The sequence below is a fragment of the Canis lupus genome, chromosome 20 (assembly GCF_011100685.1).
Source record: "Canis lupus familiaris isolate Mischka breed German Shepherd chromosome 20, alternate assembly UU_Cfam_GSD_1.0, whole genome shotgun sequence".
NCBI classification, from domain to species: Eukaryota; Metazoa; Chordata; class Mammalia; order Carnivora; family Canidae; genus Canis; species Canis lupus.
Window position 1 is genome coordinate 50,786,689 of NC_049241.1, and position 20,386 is coordinate 50,807,074.

General features: G+C 51.9%; 2 protein-coding genes and 1 long non-coding RNA gene across 19 annotated transcripts in view; 1 reads left to right on the forward strand and 2 right to left on the reverse strand.

The window, feature by feature from the left end:
- Positions 1-3,863: 3,863 nt before the first annotated feature.
- LOC119864746 lies at positions 3,864-9,005 on the reverse strand. Its single transcript, XR_005375125.1, has 2 exons — positions 8,029-9,005; positions 3,864-4,137 (listed from the first exon to the last, which is right to left on the reverse strand). It is a non-coding gene; the product is annotated as an uncharacterized LOC119864746 (long non-coding RNA).
- TMED1 (transmembrane p24 trafficking protein 1) lies at positions 8,590-20,309 on the forward strand. 4 transcript variants are annotated; one of them, XM_038567293.1, is made up of 6 exons: positions 8,590-8,939; positions 9,596-9,693; positions 9,819-10,002; positions 10,802-10,969; positions 19,874-19,996; positions 20,172-20,309. In XM_038567293.1, the coding sequence occupies exons 1-6, from the start codon at positions 8,757-8,759 to the stop codon at positions 20,292-20,294; spliced, it is 879 nt and encodes a 292-aa protein (XP_038423221.1). In that variant the 5' UTR covers positions 8,590-8,756; the 3' UTR covers positions 20,295-20,309. The 4 variants fall into 4 exon arrangements, with proteins under 4 accessions (XP_038423221.1, XP_038423222.1, XP_038423223.1 ...); XM_038567294.1 differs by having other exon boundaries at positions 8,596-8,936; XM_038567295.1 differs by lacking the exons at positions 19,874-19,996; positions 20,172-20,309 and having other exon boundaries at positions 8,605-8,939; positions 10,802-11,867.
- The window catches only part of DNM2 (dynamin 2), an 88,471-nt gene continuing 79,696 nt past the window's right edge, over positions 11,612-20,386 (reverse strand). For 8 of the 14 annotated variants that reach the window (XM_038567286.1, XM_038567281.1, XM_038567280.1 and 5 more), the window contains 5 exons: positions 18,695-18,806; positions 18,008-18,172; positions 15,299-15,531; positions 14,082-14,333; positions 12,523-13,472 (listed from right to left, as the gene is read on the reverse strand). In XM_038567286.1, the coding sequence (XP_038423214.1) occupies positions 13,403-13,472; positions 14,082-14,333; positions 15,299-15,531; positions 18,008-18,172; positions 18,695-18,806 (832 nt within the window). In that variant the 3' untranslated portion in view covers positions 12,523-13,402. Of the gene's footprint in view, positions 12,004-12,522; positions 13,473-14,081; positions 14,334-15,298; positions 15,532-18,007; positions 18,173-18,694; positions 18,807-20,386 lie in introns of those variants that run through there. The other 6 variants (XM_038567288.1, XM_038567283.1, XM_038567289.1 and 3 more) reach the window with 2 other exon arrangements.

The following is a 20,386-nucleotide window of genomic DNA, read 5'->3' on the forward strand; positions in this document are numbered from 1 at the left end:
GACACATGTTGGGTGGAGGTTGGTAGAGCACAGTGGTTAGTGCTTGATCTCTGTCATCTCAAGCAACATCTTTCTTTGAAGCCTCACCTGCTGCTCTATAGAATGGGGCTAAGAGTTGCAGATATTAGATCCAAAGAACTCATGATACGAAGTGCAATGCCTAGAGAGGTGTGAGTGCTGCCAGTGTGAGGCCATAGGGGCAGCACCATCCAGGCAAAAGGGAACACTAGCTCCAAAACTGAGGGAATTGCCTCCTGTTTACAGCCCAGAATCTTCCAAAGGTCTGTCTTATCAAGTAAGTTTGCTTTGGTCTCTCAACATTTCTGCCCAAGTCAAGCAGGTCCATCTGGAGGTTTACACCAGGGAAGGATAGAAGTGTATGGTCACTAAACAACAAAAATGGGCCATCGTGGTGGACTTTTTAATTTGGATACCCAAAGTTCATTCCAACTTCAGGACCTTTGCACATGCTGTCTCTCCTGCCTGGGGCACAATTCTATTAATCTGGTAAAATTCCACTTATCTTTCAGGTTAAATATCACTTCTGTGAAATCTTTCCAGATTCCTCTGGACTTAGAAAAATTTCCTTGCTGAATTATACTACAGAGCCTTGTAATTTCATTAAATTAAAATTAGCCTGCTTATGTTTTCAAAGAATTTATTTCATCTAAGTTGTAGAACTTATCAGTATAAAACACTTCAGACTCCTTTTTTATCCTTTTAATGTCTGTAGGGTCTGTAGCGATGTCCCCTCTTTCAATGGTAACATGTTTTTCTCTTTTTTCTTGAATAGTCTTTTCTTTTTTTAAGATTTTATTTATTTAGTCATGAGAGACACAGAGAGAGAGGCAGAGACATAAGCAGAAGGAGAAGCAGTATCCCTGTGGGGAGCCCGATATGGGACTCGATCCCAGGACCCCAGGGTTGATGCCCCGAGCCAAAGGCAGATGCTTAAGCTAGAGCCACCCAAGTGCCTTATTTTTTTTTTTTTTTCTTGAATAGTCTGCTAGGGGTCAATCAGTTTTCTCAATCTTTTCAAAGTATTAGCTTTTGGCTTTGTTATTTTTCTCTATTTTCTGCTTTTGTTTTGTTTTAAAGACTTTATTTATTTATTTATTTATTCATGAGAGACACACAGAGAGAGGCAGAGACATAGGCAGAGAGAGAAGCAGGTGCCACACAGGGAGCCCAATGTGGGACTTGATCCCTGGACTATGGAATCACGCCCTGAGTGGAAGGCAGACGCTCAACTGATGAGCCACCCAGCCATCCCTTTATTTTCTGTTTTGGTTTTCACTGCTTTTTGTCTTATTTTTATTTATTATTTCTTCTATTTACCTTATGTTTCATCGACTCTTCTTAGCTTCTGAAGATGGAAGCTTAGATCATTGATTTTAAAACTTTATCTCAAATATAAGCATTTAAAGCTACATATTTACCTCCAAGTACTGCTTTAACAGCATCTCACACTTTGTGACCTATACTGTGCTTAAGTTAGAGATATTTTATTTCCCTTGTGACTTTTTCTATGACTCATACATTATTTAGAAATGTGTCCATTTCCAAACATTTGGGATTTTTTGATAGCGTATTGTTAGTGATTTTTTCAATTTAACTCCATTGTGGTCATAGAATGTACTCTATATAATTTCAGTCCCTTGAAATGTATTGATATTTTGCTTAGTGGCCCAGCACATTTTGATCCACATTCTATATGCACTTGAAATGAAAGTACACGTGCAGTTGCTTGGTATGTAAATATCCATTAAATTAGGTTATGGTGATTTACATAACATGCTTGAGTTTATTGAAATCATCCAGTGCTCTTCTTCCAGGGTGCAAGGTTGGGTCTGTGCTGTCTCCTGTAGTTTCCCAATGCCTACCACAGTGCTTGGCACACAGTGAACCACAACTATTTCTTGATTGACCTGAAAGCCAAAAAATATTCATTCAGTCTATCTTTGTTGCACTGTCCTGGGTGCATAAGATACAGAATTAAGAGAGGTTCCTGGCTTGTTTATCCTAGCAGCTGTTTACTGAGTGCCACGAAGGCTCAGTACTGTGCTGAGTGCCAGGGACACCATGAGTTAATAAAAAAAAAAAAAAAAAAAAAAAAAACTCCTGCCCTCAGGATGCTCAGAGTTTGGTTAGAGAGTCAGGCAAGCAGACAATGAGAGTCTAGTTGGTGGAGTGTTATAATAGAGGCACTCACCACAAGGAGCTCTTACCCTAGATTTTGCAGGTTCAAGGAGGGTTTCTGGGAGGAGGTGTTATCTAACTCCAAAAACCTGAGAAGGAGGCAAGAGAAGGACCTTCTAGCTAGATGCAAGAATATGTAAGGGCTTCATCCTGGGAGCGTTTAGTATGATGCAGGAATCTATAACCTGGAATTTTATTTTATTTTATTTTATTTTTAAGATTTTATTTATTTATTCATGAGAGACACACAGAGAGAAAGAGGCAGAGACACAGGCAGGGAGAAGCAGGCTCCATGCAGGTAGCCCGATGCGGGACTTGATCTCGGGATTCCAGGATCACGCCCTGGGCCGAAGGCAGGTGCTCAACCACTGAGCCATCCAGGGATCCCCTATAACCTGGAGTTTTAAATTCAGAAAAAGACACACTTACCTGTATTAGTCAGCTATCAGATGGCACCCAGAAGAGGTACAACTAGGAGTCATGGGCAGGGTGGAGGGAAATCAGCAAGGGATAGTGACTCCCCAGGGTCAGGAAGCTGTTACCAGCCCAGGCCTAAAGTTGCTAGGGATGTGGCCTGTGTAACTGGTCCCCTCTCTTCTCTGGCCACTCCTCTCTCTCCACTCCACTTCCTTTCTGCCCCTGAACCCCTTGAGTGCCTTCTGACCTCTGAGAGCTTGTTCTCTTGTTTGCCTCCTCTCCCTCTACTTCACGTCTGAGATTCAGTGCTACCTCTCCAAAAAGCCTTCCCTGATTCCATCCTGAAATGAGTCTTCGATTTACCACCTATCATTTACTGTTTAGTGCCCATCACCACCTGAAATCACGTTAGTGCTGAGCTTACTTGGGTATGATCTGGCTCCTACCCTGGGATGGTGGCTCCACCAGGATACAGACAAGGCCTCTTCTATTTTCAGTGTCAGACGCTCAGTAAATATTTGTTGAGTACTTGGACAGGGGGAAGTTTTTGTTTAATGGAAGGAAACAAGAATCACCCCATTCAACCCCCAGATGTCACCCAAAATGGTGGAGCTGGTAACTCCCAGGGCTGGTCCCTGTGCAGAAAGTTCGACAGCCTGAGCAAACAGTCAGAATCAACTTTACTTGAACTCTGGAAAACAGGCAAAGGTTAGTGCCAGCCAAGTGAACACCGTATCAAAATGAAAGGAAATCTGAACATGGCAGGAAAGCTCTGTGCTGTTTTCCCCTCCCTTTTCTCATCTCCTTCCCAGTGTGGTGGAGGTCTTGAAGACAGCAGCCTGTGTCCCCAGGATGGCGAGTACTTGGTTCCTGAGGTTGGCAGGGTGCTGTTTGCTTATTCTACAATGTCTGGGGGCTACCTGCCAGAGTCACTCAAGATTCTGTCTATTCTCAAAATGCATTCCTGGGGGCACCTGGGGGGCTCAGTCGGTTAAGCATCTGCCTTCAGCTCACGTCATGATGCCAGGGTCCTGGGATGGAGCCCCGAGTAGGGGAGTCTGCTTCTCCCTCTCCCTCTGCCCCCCTCCCCAGCTCTCACTCACTCTTTTTCACTATCTCAAACAAATAAATACAATCTTTAAACAAAAACAACAAAAAGAATGCGTTCCTAGCAAACACTAAGGCAAAAGGAAAAAACCCACAGGGACCTGGGGCAAAATATAATCAAAGATGACATTAACTAGTGATTTTACCAGCAAAAATGGGTTTATTCAGGGATAGCAGAGGAATGCAACTGAGGACAAGCAAGATGCAGCAAAAGCAGAAGCAGGTCTGGAAAAGAAAGAGGAATGCTTTTTGTAGAGGAAAGGGGACATCCGGAAGGCTGTTATGAACAAGAAGTCCGTTGGATTAAACTGGGAGTTGAAAATATTTTGATGTTTCATTGGTTGAGTGGTGACGGTCTCTCATTGGCTGCTTGGCTGTTACCAGGAGGAGAAAATCTTTCTTCCTCCTGCAGAGCTAGTAAAGTCAGGTAGGAAAGTATAAGTTTGCCAGGTACATCTCTTCCTGTGGGGTCTGTAATTGAGGAGTGGTAGGGTGTGAGAATGCCCCCCATCTGTCCTTCTGATTCCATTCTCTTTTTTTAAGGTTTTATTTATTCATGAGAGACATCTATAGAGAGGCAGACATAGGCAGAGGGAGAACCAGGCTCCCGCCGGGAGCCCAATGCAGGACTTGATCCCAGGACCCCAGGATCATGATCTGAGCTGAAGGCAAACACTCACTCAGCCACCCAGGTGCCTCTCCTGATTCCATTCTTTTTTTAAATTTTTATTTATTTATTCATGAGAGAGAGAGAGAGAAGCAGGGTCCATGCAGGGAGCCCTATGTGGGACTCAATCCCAGGACCCCAGGATCACGCCCTGAGCCAAAGGCAAATGCTCAACCGCTGAGCTACCCAGGCGTCCCTGATTAGGGGTATTCAGAAGTGCCAATATATACTGGGGAATTTAGAAAGCAATGTGCAGGCCCAGGGCAGGACAAATGCTCAGGAAAGACCTGAGAAGACCCTAAGCTTTCGTCTCAGGCTTCTCTCTAGGCTCAGTGCAAACAGGAAGTGAAGACTATGGCAAAATTGTAAATGCCCCAGAAAAACATTGAGGGAGTGCCCCACAATACATCTGGGGGTAGTTTTTTGTCTCTTTTTTCTTTCTTCGGCTTGCTCTCTATAATATAAAAATAATTCTTACAACTCAACAACAAAAAGAGAACCCAATTTTAAAACGAGCAAAAGACTTGACAAGACATTTCTCAAAACAAAACGATCTACAAACGGCCAACAAGCACCTGAAAAGACACTCAACATCTTTAGGGAAGTGCAAATCAAAACCACAATGAGATACCACTTCACACCCATTAGGATGGCTATAATAGCAACAAAACTGAAAATAGCACACGTGGATGAGGATTTGGAGAAATCGGAGCCCTCATACATGGTTGGTGGGAATACAAAATGGTGTGGCCACTGTGGAAAACAATCTGGCAGTTCCTCAAAAAGTTAAACACAGAATTACCATATGACCCAGCAATTCCACTCATAGGTGTATACCCTAAAGAACTGAAAGTAGATTCTGAAACACACATACACATGTTCATAGGAGCACTATTCACAATGTCCAAAAGGTGGATGCGACCTCAATGTCCACCAGTGGTCAAATGGATAAACAGTGGTTTATCCAAGCCATGGCATGTTATTCAGCCATTAAAATAAATTAAATGCTCATTCATGCTATTAAGATGAACCTTCAATACATTATGCTAAGTGAAAGATGCCAGACACAAATGGTCACATTTCATTTATATGAAACACCCAGAATTGACAAATCCATAGACGCAGATTGGTGGTAGACAGAAACTAAGGTGAGGAAGAAAAGGTGCTGAATGGGGACCAGGTTTATTTTAGGGCTGATGGAATGTTTTGAAAATAGAAGTGGTGGTTGCACAACATTGTAAATGTTAATACATGCCACTGAATTGTTCACTTGAAAATGGTTAACTTTATGTAATGTGAATTTCATCTTAAAAAAAACAAAAACAAAAACAAGAACAAAAATACCAAGGGATCCCTGGGTGGCTCAGTGGTTTAGCGCCTGCCTTCTGCCCAGGGCGTGATCCTGGAGACCTGGGATCGAGTCCCACGTCAGGCTCCCTGCATGGAGCCTGCTTCTCCCTCTGCTTGTGTCTCTGCCTCTCTCTCTGTCTCTCATGAATAAATAAAATCTTAAAAAAAAAAAAAAAATCCATTAAACAGGCCACCTGGATGGCTCAGTCAGTTGGGCCTCTGTCTTCGGCTCAGGTCATGATCCCCGGGTCCAGGGATCTATCCCCTCATTGGGTTCCCTGCTCAGGGAGGAGCCTTCTTCTCCCTCTCTTTCTGTCCCTCCTCCTCCCGTTTGTGCTTTCTCTCTCTCTCAAATAAATAAAATCTTTAAAAAATTTTTTTATTATTTTTTATTTTTTTTAATACTTATTTATGAGACACACACACACAGAGAGGCAGAGACACACAGGCAGAGGGAGAAGCAGGCTCCAAGAAGTGAGCCCAATGCAGGACTCCATCCCAGGACTGCAGGATCATGTCCTGGACTGAAGCCCAACCGCTGAGCCACCCAGGGACCCCTAAAAAAATTTTTTTTTTTAATTTAAAAATCCATTAAAAAGCTGAGTGAAGTAAGCCAGTCGGAGAAGGACAAACATTATATGTTCTCATTCATTTGGGGAATATAAATAATAGTGAAAGGGAATATAAGGGAAGGGGGAAGAAATGTGTGGGAAATATCAGAAAGGGAGACAGAACGTAAAGACTGCTAACTCTGGGAAACGAACTAGGGGTGGTGGAAGGGGAGGAGGGCGGGGGGTGGGAGTGAATGGGTGACGGGCACTGGGGGTTATTCTGTATGTTAGTAAATTGAACACCAATAAAAAATAAGTTAAAAAAAAATCCATTAAAAAATATCAGGGGGTGCCTGGGTGGCTCAGTCAGTAGAGCACAGGGACTCATGATCCCAGGGTCATGAGATCAAGCCCCACATTGGGTGTGGAGCCTACTTAAAATTAAAAAATATATATATACATAATACATACATTCATATTTATGGGGTATCTGGGTGGCTCAGTTAGTTGAGCATGGGTACTCTTGGTTTCAGTACGGCTCATGACCTCAGGGTCATGGGATTGAGCCCTGCCTTGGGCTCCCTGCTCAGTAAGTCTGCCAGAGATCCTTTCCATATCCTCTTCTCCCCTCTGCTCCCTCCCCCACCCTCACCCCAGCTGGCTCACAGGCTCTCTCTAAAATAAAGAAAATCTTTTATATATATATATAAAATAAATAAAGACTCTCCCATTCTCACTTCAAAATGTCCAAGCAGCAAGTCTGAACGACAAAAACTTTGGAAGGGAAAAGGAGCCCTACCAATGACTGCACATAAACTTTGACATAGCAAGGTGGTGTGACTTCCCCAAGTTCTCCCACAGCAGGAAAGAGCTGACAGCCACCAGCTGTAATTGAAGACTAATTGTTTGTCACTAAGTGCCAACCACTCCAGGGCCTATCTTTTAAAGATTCAACATTTCCATCTAAACATTTTTTTTCTTATGTTTAGTCAGAACCACCGAGCAGAGTCCCTTTCTCCAGTGACTTCTTTGCTTATGTGCCAGCTTCCTAGAGGGCGGTCACCACCAAATACTCCAAGCCAGGCTGAGGGAGTGGTGGGCTGCCCAATGGTGGGCGATCAGCCAGAAAAAACAGATCATATGTACTGAGAGCCTATAATGTGCCAAGCGCTGAACAAACATTATCTTAATCTTTACAACAGCCCAGTGAGGTAGGACAAGTATCACCCCATCTTACGGATGAGAATACTGAGGCCCTGCCGGGTGATTTCAAGCCAAGGATCGAGGGTGGCTTAAACTAGGGTTTGTGGCTCCTAGCCCCACACTCTCCTCTCTCTTTTTATTAACATTCTAAAATTTTATTTACTTGATAGGCATCTGGGTGGCTCAGGTCCTGATCCCGGGGTCCTGGGCTCCCTGCGGGGAGCCTGCTTCTCTCTTTGCCTGTGTTATCTGCCTCTCTGTGTCTCTCATGAATATATAAAGTCTTTTTAAAAAAATGTACTTGACAGAGAGAGCGAGCACAAGCAGGCGAGAGGGCGACGCAGGCTCCCAGGGGCGGAGCAGGGATCCTGAGTGGGGCTCCATCCCAGGGACCCAGGACCATGACCTGAGCCGAAGGCAGATGCTTAACCCACAAACATTCCGGCGCCCCCCACCCCCTTCTTGAAGATCTTCTCCGACTCTTAAACACTTGTCACTTTTCCTACCCTGAGTCGTATCAATTACTCTCTTTACCTGCCGCCGCCGCCTCCCCAGGTTTGGGACCCCTGGGTGCAGGGTGGGCTATGCCCCTCTACGTTCTACGCTAGGAAAGCCGAGCGCCACCGGCAAGGCTTCGTCTGTTCCCACCGCCGCCCTCGTGGGGTCCATCAATAACTACAGACGAGGAAACGGACAAAGGGATGGTTCTCAGGAGCAAAGGGAATGAAGGGTCAGGCGGCGCATCTGGAGCCACGCCTAAGAAGCGCGAAGCCCCCAAGAAAACGAAAAGGACCCCCTCCCGCTCCCCTCGAATCTTTATACATGAGCCCTACGGGTCGCGGGGAGGTCCACTATTCCCAGACTAGATGGCCCAATGGTCGTCGCGCGCGGCGTACTCTGGGAAAACCGCAGGGAGGGGCCTCAGAAGGCCCCGGCCCGCCTCCGATTTAGCTGTCTTAACTTTTGCCTGGAAAACACGCACCATCATAGGACTTATTTTTTTTTCCTTATTCCGTCACCATCTGTTGAGACTAGAGCTCGAGGCTACTCATAAAAAAGTCTCCGGGAGGTCGAGAGTCTTAAGGCACGGCAGGCATTCATTCGGGCAGCTAAGCACTCAGGGGGCCCTTCACTTCTCTCTCCGTTCGCTTCATAGCGCCGGCAGAAGCGGCTGCCAATGAGCTCCGAGGAGTAGCACAAGGGGCAGGGCCAGCCCTTAAAGGAACCGCGACCTCTTAGCAGACCGGAGGGTGACCCAGACGATGGCGGCCGGAGCGGCCCTAGCCTTGGCACTGTGGCTACTACTGCCGCCAATGGGGGTTGAGGGGGCAGGTCCCCCGCCGATCCAGGACGGCGAGTTCACGTTCCTGCTGCCCGCGGGGAGGAAGCAGTGTTTCTATCAGTCTGCGCCGGCCAATGCAAGCCTCGAGACCGAGTACCAGGTAGAAAGTCCCGAGTCGGGGAGCAGGCGAGCGAGCGGAGCCAGGGCGAGAGGGCGTGGCCAAGCCCCTGAAGCGAGGCATGGATTAAAGAGGGAGGGGGAGGAGCCCGTGCGTCAGAGTGCGGGGGCGGAGCTAGGGCGAGCGCGCTGGAACCTGTGGGGACGGCGTGGGAGCGGAGGGGGTGGGGTTAGCGAGGCAGCCGGAGGGGGCGGGGCCATCGGCTGCAGGAGGGCACCCCTCACGGGGCGGGAACCTCGAGGGTGGGCGTGGCCAAATGAGGGAGCTGGTGGGCGTGGCCAAGAGCGCCACCAGAAAGGGCGTGGTGGTCCACGGGAGGATTTCCGGGGGATTGGGTTACGGAGAGCAGGGCCCTGTCCCCTCACTTGGGGTGTAAACGTCGATCAAGGACCTGAGATGGGGGCGTGACCAGATGAAAACGCCAAACCCAAAGCTGTCCTTTCAGTGAAGACTGAGCCAAGGCAAGGGGCGCGGTCTGAGGGACAGGTGGGGCAGGCCCAGGTTGAGGGTGTAGGTGTCAGCGCCCTGGTAGGCTCCTGCTGGTCCCCGATGGGTCTGTGTGGGTTGGCCGGGCCCTGGCTTTCCCTGGCAGGTGCCCTTGGCCTCCCCCTAGCCCTCCCCCCTCTTACCTGTCCGCCCAGGTGATCGGAGGTGCTGGACTGGACGTGGATTTCACCCTGGAGAGCCCTCAGGGCGTGCTGCTGGTCAGCGAGTCCCGCAAGGCAGATGGGGTGCACACGTGAGTTCAGTCCCGCTGTCCGTCTGGGTTCAGTTTCAGCTCTGGCCTTCCCTGGTGGCCTCAGGTTACCACCTCCTGTGCCTCTCTGAGTCTGGGTCATGTGCGTCTGTGTGTCTTTCTCCCAGGGTGGAGCCCACGGAGGCTGGGGACTACAAGCTGTGCTTTGACAACTCCTTCAGCACAATCTCCGATAAGCTGGTGTTCTTCGAACTCATTTTTGACAGCCTGCAGGATGACGAGGAGGTCGAGGGCTGGGCAGAGGCTGTGGAGCCTGAGGAGATGCTGGATGTGAAGATGGAGGACATCAAGGTGTGCCCGGGCTGGCTGGGGCCCCGAGTCTTGGAGCTCTGGCTTTGGGCAGCAGTGCTCTCCATTCTTCCACCTTGGCTGGAGTCCCCATCTGCATCACCCAGCCTCCCTGGTGCCCACCCCACAATTAGAATAGCTAGCCGCTCACACTTAAAATGATAGCACATTTCTAGGTGGAGGATTTTTTTTTTTTAAGATTTATTCATGAGACACAGAGAGAGGCAGAGACATAGGCAGAGGGAGAAGCAGGCTCCCTGATCCCAAGACCCCAGGATCATGCCCTGAGCCCAAGGCAGACGCTCAACCTCTGAGCCACCCCGGCACCCCTAGGTGTAAGAATTTCAAGGGCTTAAATAACTCATGAAATCCTCATATGATGGAGGTAGTGTGCTCCCAATGCCCCATTTTAACGGAGGCACAGGATGGCTAAGTAACTCTCCTAAGGCCACACAGCTAGCAACTGGCAGAGCCAATATTTGAACCCAGGCAGTCTGGCTTTAGCAGCTGTGCTGTTAACCACTGGTAAGTACAGTCTTTATCCTTAGTTAGGCATTCAGTTCTCATTGCAATTTTGAGGAGACTGGGGACCACAGAGGTTAATTAGCTTGCTCAAAGTTACACAGTCAGCACAAAGAGGATGTAGAACTCAGGTGGCCTGGCCACTGAGCCTGCACTCTCAGCTCTCTCCTCCACAAACATAGGCTCACCCTATCCACTAGCCCTCTCCAGTTTTATTGGCCTCTGCTCCCTGAAGGGCGAAGGGTAGCAGAGGCCTGAGCCCTTTTTCTCCCCTCCACAGGAGTCCATCGAGACCATGAAGACCCGGCTGGAGCGTAGCATCCAGATGCTGACGCTGTTGCGGGCCTTCGAGGCACGTGACCGCAACCTGCAGGAGGGCAACCTGGAGCGGGTCAACTTCTGGTCTGCCGTGAACGTGGCCGTGCTGCTGCTGGTGGCCGTGCTCCAGGTGTGCACGCTCAAGCGCTTCTTCCAGGACAAGCGCCCTGTGCCCACGTAGCCCCCGAAGGGAGAACAGGGAAAGAAGGGCAGCAGGGCCCATGTGTGTGTGATTTGGGGGTCCCTTCTCCAGCTTAGCTTCCTACGGGATGGGAGGTCATAGAGGCATGGCCTGAGGGATAACCCTCAGGGGTGTTTCCTCCCTGCCAGGGGCCAGGTCAGCAATAGTTGCTGGGTTGGCAGTTTGGGCCTGGGCCCTCCGGAGGGACAGCTGGGGGGCTGCACCTACATTCCCGGCAACTGTGCATGGAAGGGGGGGCACTGCAGCATGTGAGCACAAGCCCTGGATTCTCTGGCCCCTTTCCGTGTCCCCTACTGTAAATGCGTGTGCCTTAGCTCAAGCCCCAGCCTGCACTGGCTGGCCCTGGTGTGGGATGGGGCCCAGGAAGCAAACTCTCCCTTCCCTCCCCGACTGGCCTTCTGAGCCAGGTGATGGTTCGAGGGGGGCTTGCCGCTTGTGGAACCTCTGCCTTCCTTGGTCTCCTTGTTGCCCCACCAGAGGCCTGCTGCTGCTGTTGGGAGGGTAGCTCCCAGGCTGGGGGGTGGGGGGACTGCTTCCACCAGGGGCTGGGAAGGAGACACGGCTGCAGTGTTCTTGCCAGGACAGTCACTTTATTGAGAGGAAGGAGCCCGGCCCCTCGGCCCAGCGCGGGGTGGGCTCACTGTGAGGTCTGATAACAGAACTCTAGGAGAGGGGACTGCGAGACCACCCGCCCCTCCTGCTCTCTCTGCAGAGGCCCCCGGCAGGGCTGAGGGGGGGCCCAGCCAAAGCTTGTGCCGGAGCCTCACGGAACAAAGGGTGGTCTGGCCCTGGGCACTGGAGTCAATAAATTATGGTCAGAAAATCACAGAGCCTGGTGACTGGGGCTCAGGGACACCAGCCGGGACAGACCTGCCCCCCAAAGGGGGCAAACCAGGCAGGCGGGAGGGGTCTCCCACGAAGCTCAGAAGAAAGGTCGGGCGGGAGCCGATGGAGGTGGTCGCCTGGGCACAAGAGAAAAATCAGAAAGCAAAGTTTAACTGTGACCCGGGCTGGGCCAGAAGGCCTTGGACCTATGGGGAGGGGGGGTCCGGGGGGAAATCCTTGGAACTGCAGTGGTGGGGAGGGGGCCCCGGACCACTGTAGTTTGGGGTGGAGGGCTGGGATCCCCTCTCCCTTTTGTGATTTTGCTGCCTACCCCAGGCCTGTGTCTTGGCCTCCACACTAGTGCTGAGTCAGGGGCTGCAGCCAGGCCTGGAAGTGTTAGTATATGTGTGTGGGGGGAGTGGCCCCAACATCTGTCCCCACTCCTGAGGTGTTAAGGAAAGCAAGAGATTTTCCCTCTAGAGCATGGTTGCCTCTGGAAGAAGCAGACTCCTTCCCCAAGAGCAGAGCCCAGGAGCTTGGTGCAAGAGAGCCCATGGTGGGAGGTAAGGCGGCGTCCTTGTCAGAGGCCTGCTGGGGGAGGGTGAGCAGTCCACATCCTCAGCCTGAACGCCAATACAAAAGGCCCACACGGCAGCCACCAGAAGCTTCTTCCCTTTATTTTAGTTTATTAATAGGATACAGAGTGCAGGCACTTACAGTGGTCAAACCGAGCGAGGAGCGAGCAACGTCTGCTCAGTGATGGACCACCTGGGGCCCACCCCATGTGGGGAGGCCTGGGTGGGAGCCAGGAGCCCCTCAAAGCCTCCCCACTCACTCAGCCCTGAGCCCAAGCCGCCCTGGGACCTAGAAGGAGGAGGGGGCCCAGGAAGGAGAGAGCGAGGCCGGCAGGATGGAGGCTTCCGGACCCGGCGAAGGCACCTCCGGCAGCCGAGGCTCGGCCGTGCGGTTAATACGGCCAAGGAAGGAATATTTACAACTCACAGGGCGGGCAGCGCTGGGCCTGCTGGGCCTGGCTCGAGGCCTGGAGCTCCCACTGCTGAGAAATGGACATGCTCCTTGGGCCCCAGGAAGGACCGAGGTGAGGGGCGGGTTTACAGGCACTCTTGATGCCCCAGTTTCCAGAAGATCTGGTCATCTCAGGCTTTGCAGGCCAGAGAAGCCCTGGGTGAGTCCCCCGCCCCAGCCTGAATCCTTATTCCAGAAGGCGCCCAGAGTGCATTCCCTCCTCTTGTACCCTGTGGCTCCATCCCCCAAAGTGCAACACCCAGGCTTCCCCCCTGCCCCAGGGCGGCTCCCCTCCTGCCCCAGGGCTCCAGGGCCCTTTCGGTCACTGCTGTGTCCAGCTGGGGATGAGGGCCAAGGTTAAGGAAGAGTCAGGGGCTGCCCACAGGGAGCCTGGTCCCGGCGTGTGGATGACAGAGGCCGGGGGCAGCGGAGGGGCCCAGACAACCGAAGCTCCTGCAGGCGGGTGTGCGAAGACCCCCTGAGATGGTGCCCCCCCGACCCCCCTGCGGCCTAGTCGAGCAGGGAAGGCTCGGCTGGCCTGATAATGGTGGGCCGGCTGGGCGCAGCAGGGGGTCTTCTGCTGCAAAGAGAATAAAGACAGATGGGGAAGGGGAGGGGGGAGATGGCAGTGAGGCCCCGAGTAGGACGAGGGAGGGGACCCAGGCCCCACCACCCCCACCCCCTCTTGCTGCCCAATGCCCAATGCCTGAGGGCTCTGAAGGCCGCTAGAGTGCAGTGAAGGAGTTTGCTGTGTGACTCTGGGTGAGTCCCCACCCACCCTGGACCTTGGGTTCCTGGTGGGAGAAGTACAGAGACAGAGCCGGGCCTACGAGGGCTCATAAGTGTGTCCTCATTAAGGAAACAGGTCAAAACCAGGAGAAGGGGCCCCGTGTGAGGAGTCCGATCTGCATCGTGGGCCACCTACTCAGGCAGAGGACAGGCCTGGGAGCCCTGGGGTCACCCTGACTCTCCACCACTCTGTGACTTTGGACAAGTGACTTGGCCTCTCTGGGCCTTAGTTTTCGTACTAGCCAAATGGGGATGGGGACTCCATTCCCTGCAGCGCGCAAGGACAGCTCATCGCAGGGTGTCTGATCGAGGACAGGCCCTAGGGCTCAGGCTGCTGGCTTTAGTGGCAGGCAGTGTGTGTGTGGGGGGGGGCGGGGGGGGGGGGGGGCGCCAGCCTTACCTGGGCACTCCGGGAGGGATGCTGGGGGGAATCCGAGCCGGCCGAGATGGGATCTGAGGCGGGGCCGAGAAGGGGTCATTGTTGGCAAACATGCTCTGGGGTCCAGGCCTGGACGGGATGGGGGGTGCAGCGAAGGAGGCTGTTGGCCCCACTGGCACGGGAATCAGAGGGGGCCCCGGGGTCGGGCCTCTCACAGCTGGGGGCCGGCCTGGGGGATGCACGCTGGACAAGGGTCGGCGCTGTGGAGTGGGGCTGTGGAGGAAAGAGGAGGTGTGAGCTGCGGAAGAGGGTGGAGAGCCCCAGCTGTGTGGCTGTGGAAACCCCAGGGGGCCAAAGTGTGGTGCAGGCTCGTACCCGATACTGCCCAGGGGGCGCAGGTGAGTGCCTGCTCCTGGGCCCCTCCATCCACCCCACCACCACCTGCCCCCAGCTAAACCTTGAGCCACGGCCTACCTGTACCTCTCCTCAGCCACCAGGGGCTCCTGCTTCCCTGTGATCCCACTCAGGGCCATTTCCCTCTCACCAGCCCTGCTGCAACCTGCCCACTTCCCCACCTCCTCCAATCTACTCTCAGCCAAAGATCCTCTCAGAGCCCAGCCCGGACTCCAAATCAAGACCAGTGCCTCCAGAGGTTGCGGGGCCTGCAAGCCCCTGCCCTGGGCACCCCACGGGTTACTCCCGGGCCTGAACACCCACTGTTCCCCAAGCTGGATGCTGTGCCTTCTCCCTAAGTAACTCCATGGCTACTTGAAGCCTTGGCAGGGCTGGCACCTTCTAGGAGATTCCCCTGGCTGACCCTCTCTCCTCCCGCCGCCTGCCCTGTCACTGGTTAGCTGTCCCTGTCTGATGCTCTGCATTGCCCATGCCAGTGGCTCATTTCCATCAAAGAGGTTGGGGAGGGGGGGACGGGGACATGCCAGTCATGCCCTCCAGCTGCTCCTGCAGATCCTCCTCCCCAACCTGCCATCATCTGTGCTCTGTACTCCAGGAGGATGACTCCATGGCCACCACGGCCTGGGCCTCTCACCCTCTCTGGCTTCCATGGGGGCCTAACCAATGGAAAGCACCAGAGGACAGGTGGGCCTTTCACATAACCCTTCTCTCTCCTTACTGCTTCAGGCTTAGGCAGGGTAGCAGGCCCCGCAGCCACCCACCCCTGGGCTGTACACTGACAGGACACACAGGGATACCCAGGAACCCACAGGAGTCTCTCAGACCTGTGGCTGGTAGTGCTCTGGAGCCAGGTGTCATCAACAGGTGGGGGCACGGGTGTGGACACTGTGCTGGTGCTAATGTCTCCGATGATGTTGAGAGCCTCCTTGAGTGCATGGTACATGCGCAGCATGTCGTCCCGCCGCTGGGCCTGGTCAGCTGACTCCTCCATAAGGCTGCTCTGGTCCGCCGATGAGTACAGGTAGGCCAGGAGCTCATGGTGGATGAAGGCTTTCGTCTGGGGGCAAAGGGGCAGAGAGGTCAGGGCTTCCTGCCACACCTGCCGTTATGACTGGCTGGAAAACCACCTGCCACACTCGATGGGCTTTCTTGTCTGTAACTTTGCTGTACGATGTGTCAGATGTTAGATGTTTGAAATGCAGGTGAGCTTTCTACATCCCCCCTCCGCCAAGCCTCTGGTTGGGGGGCCTTTCAAGTGTCCTTCCGGCCTGTTTCACGAGATGCTTACTAAACTTCCTCCTAGAATCCTGCCTCTCTTATTGGTGTCTTTCCACCCCTTTATTATCTTCAAGCTGGCTATTGTTTAAAAAGTACTAGTTTTGCTAATTTTATACTTTGTTCCTTCCTAAAGGATACAGGAGTTTTTGTTACTTTTTATTGAGTGTCTAGGTACCCATTCATGTGGACGTGAGCTTCTCCACATAGGAGCAAGTTTTCCTATTCTTTTTCAATGTTTCACACCTTTATATGATTCTTCTGATTGAACTACATTGGCTAGTAACTCGACAGGAAAGTTTGCTTTCTTTATTTTTTATTATTATTATTATTTTTTAAGTTTGCTTTCTTTAAAAATTGATTTTGAAGATGGGAAAAGAGTGCGTGCGAACGGGGGCAGAGGGCAGAGGGAGAGAGAGAGATCCCCAAGCAGACACCCCTGCTGAGCATGGAGCCTGACATAGGGCTTGATCCCAGGACCCTGGGATCCCAACCTGAGCTGAAATCAAGAGTTGGATGCTCAATCAACTGAGCCACCCCAGGCACCCCTAAAGAAAGTTTTAAAAGCATAGATGGCCAGCTTGTTTTTGATTTCAGAGAAGATGCTTTCTGAGCTTCCCCATTCAGATCAAGAGTGGTTTTGAGACTGAAACACAAAGACTCGTAACAGAAGACCCCTTCCTACCATTGTCTTTTTTAAGAGTAGATGTTGACTTTTAACAAACTTTCAACATCTGCAAAAATGCCAGGCTTGATAGTTTATTTCCCTTCCTCTTTTATACAAATGGAGCTTTCCTGTACATTCTGTTATGCTCCATAGTTTTCTACTTTATGAGTTATTATAAACCTGGAGATCTTTCTCTTTTTGATAGAATAGCTATTTATTTGTTTTTAAAGATTTTATTTACTTATTCATGAGAGAGAGAGAGAGAGAGAGAGAGAGAGAGAGAGAGAGAGGCAGAGACATAGGCAGGCAGAGGGAGAAGCAGGCTCCCTGTGGGGAGCCTGATGCAGGACTCGATCCCAGGAATCTGGGATCATGACCTGAGCCGGAGCCAGACACTCAAGCGCTGAGCCACTCAGGTGCCCCCAGAATGGTTATTTATTAAATGGATTCTATTGAGTGGATAGAGATTTCCAATCTTTGGCCACTACACAGCAATGCTAAAAAAATAAGCATGGAGATGCTCGATTTGTATATGGGCAAAAAGGTCTGTTGGAGAAATTCCTGTGAGTAGAACTTTGGGGCCAAACCATATATGCCTTTTAAATTTCACAGTTGCAGAAAGATGTATATCACAAATTCCATTTATATGTGAAGAATATACCAGCATACCCATGAAACTTAACACTGCTCACCACCCCAAGGAGATGGTGAAGAACACAGTGGAAAAGGAACTTGGAATTTTTGCTTTAGACCCTATTACACCGAGAGCTTTTCTAGGTACGACATAAACCAAACCTGGTCTGCAGAGATTCCTGAGTGCCTAGCTGTGCTGAAGGCCTGAGGTATGAGCCTGCTGCACCCTCCCAGCAGCCTAGAGCAGGAGATGTTAGTAGGGCTGCATTTCACCAAAGAGAAGCCTAAAGCCCTGAGAGTCTAGGGAGCCCTGGGGTAGGCAGGTAACATCCCTAAGGTGGGTTGGGCTGCAGGCCATCAGGAGGCCACAGCTGGGGACATAGTCTGGGTTTTTTTTTGTTTTTGTTTTTTTTATTTATTCATGATAGGCACACAGTGAGAGAGAGAGAGGCAGAGACACAGGCAGAGGGAGAAGCAGGCTCCATGCACCGGGAGCCTGATGTGGGATTCGATCCCGGATCTCCAGGATCGCGCCCTGGGCCAAAGGCAGGCGCCAAACCGCTGCGCCACCCAGGGATCCCTAGTCTGGGTTTTAATCCCACCTCCCACTCTTCTGAGTGACTCAGGGCAGATGTCTTCACTTTGCGGGACCTCGTTTTCCTGTCTATACAACGGAGATGATAGCAGTCCCTCTTCTGGGTTATTATAAGGCTGAAAAAATTCACAGGAAGTGTACACGTGTGGTGTTTGCTTCAATTACCTGAGTAGGTGGGAGTTAGCCCCTTGTGGCCCACCTCTTTCCATTTACCAGGAGAGGCTGGGCATCCTGTTTCTGATGTTTAAATGATAGTGACTCAGTCTAATTTTAAATTTTATAGTGTTCAGGCCAAATCTGGCAGTCGCTGCCCTACCCCCTCACCCCCATGATGGGCAGGCCCTAGTGTGCCAGGGCACTCACGTTGTTGATCATGAGGTGCATGATGGTCTTTGGCATGAGGTCGCGGATGGACTTGTTGATGATGGCCACATATGAGTCCACCAGGTTGCGAATGGTCTCCACCTGCCGCTCTAGCTGCGGGTCCATGGAGAAGGTGTTCTCCTGGACTCCATCCTCATTTTCTGCCTGCAGTGGGGAGAGGGCAGTTGGTGAGGGGCGACCGTGACCTGAGGGTAGTGTGGGGAGCCCCATTCCCTGGGAATTGCTTGCCCTGTCCTGCCCACAACTGGCTTTCTGGGGATGTCCCCTGATGGCCACATCGGCAACACGCGGCCTTGCTTGCCTGCCCCTGGCCTGAGCTGCCTGGACCTGTGGTGACCACGGCCCAAGGCAATTAGACACTGTCACCTGGGGACTGGAACATGATAATTTGGGGGCTGAGGGTGGCCATGTTTGCTCCCCTTCAAGGACAGGAGGAGGAGGAACGAAAGAGATGGGATCCTAGGCCATGGATCTCCCTGGCCTTGGCTTTAGTCAAAGAACCTTTCGGGCCTTGATAGCAAAACCTTCTCCCCCTTTTTCCTTTGCTCAAGAGAGTATGAGCTACGTGCCTGGAAATGACCCATCCAGTGAAACGTTATACCCTTCCTCTCCCAGGAGGCGTCAGCTCAGCCCAAGGTGTGTCAGCCGGGTAGGGCAATTCCTTACCTGGTCCTTCTCTGGGTAGACCCCCGCTCGGAGGAACGAGGCCTTCCAGCTGTCTACGTCCTCCTGGGAATCACAGGCCAGCTCGATCTGCCGAAGGTCCTTGTAGACATTCCTGCAGTGAGAGGAAAAAGCGTGTGCTTTGACCCTGCCCATGGGCCTGGAGGGGGCGGGGAGCTGCAGCATGGGCTCTGGGGTCTGAGTGATGGAGGCTCACACCTGGCCTGAGCACATCGGGAGCCCTGGGATGGCAGCAGCACTTCCACCCTGTTGGGCTGATAGGACCCCCAAGACAGTGCCTACAGTGCCCAGAACCGAGCCGAGGGCGGAGCAAGTGCTCAGCGTGTATCTACATCTAGCAGTATCCATGAGGGTATTTCTGTGGCTTTCGTTGACTTTTCCCTTTTCCCTGGGATACGCTCTCCTGTGGGGGCCAAAGGCTGCCAAAGATACTCTCAGGAGTGGGCAAGTGTCCCTCAACACCCCTGGCTGGGTAGCTCCCACTGAGGTGTTTTCAGGGAGGCCAAAGCAAAGTTGTCCAAAAGAACATTCTGTCATGGGGTGAATCATTCTCGCCTGCTGTTGTCGGGTGCAGGCAGTGAGCTATAGGTGGCTTCTCTGTAAGCACCAGGAACAGGGCCAGGATGACAAGGAAGGTATTGAAGTTTCATATTATTTCAGTCGATTTACATTTAAATCGCTAAATGAGGCCAGCGGCTACTGCACTGGATAGTGAAGGTCATGACTGTGCCCTGACTTCTGGGGTCTGGGCTGGGGCGGGGACGGAGGGCTGTGGAGCTGTCCAAGGACAGGACTGAGCCTCCCAGCTAAGATACATGACATGCTAGGCAAATCTAGGCAAATGTGGGTCTGTGAGAAGAAAGGCGCAGAGCCACAAGGCCGGAGGAAAAACGGATGGACACCTACCAGCATTTACGGACAGCGTTCTGTAGGCCAGGATCTGTGCCACACACACACGCCATCCTGTTCCCCAAGGCAGGTGTGGCCTAGATGGCCAAGCCATCCCAAAGCTTTTGTGTGAGACCTGAGTTGGAGCTTAGTAATGCCTCATGACGGAGCTATGGCCAGCTAGCGGTCAGTGAGTAGCTGCCCTGAGATTTCTGGAAGGAACCTCAGGGAGTAAGAGGGCATGTCTTTGTTGCTCCTTCTCCTCCTTCCTAGCACTGCCCGGAACATCATGATGGCCAGACCTTGGGTAGCCATGTTGGAAAAGGAGAAGGAAGGCTCAGGAACAGGAGCACCTGGGCCTGGATGCCTGTGGAGCTGCCCCTCCTGCCCAGGATGGTAAAAGCCATAAAAAACCCCAAACTTCTTTCTATCGTGTTTCCATTATTATTCTGCGTTTTCTGAGCATTAGGTCCTATCTCTACCCACATGCATAGGGGATCAGGGGCCAGGGAGGAGGACAGCTGCTTTAGGCCAGCCTGGAACAAATCTCGATTGAGCTATTTTTCCACAGAACACGAGGCTGGCGTTGAACTGCTGGGAGCGATGGGCAGTGGGGAAGGTGGTCCTGAGGCAGCAGGGAGAATGTCGGTGCCTGGCAGTCATAAAGAACCACCTGGCCTTGGCTGACAACTAACTCCTGACTTAAGATGTTCCCTGGATGTTGGGTAAGGGCGTGTGAGGGTCCTGTATCCACACTTAGCCCCTTCCTCCTGCTCTCAGGACCTC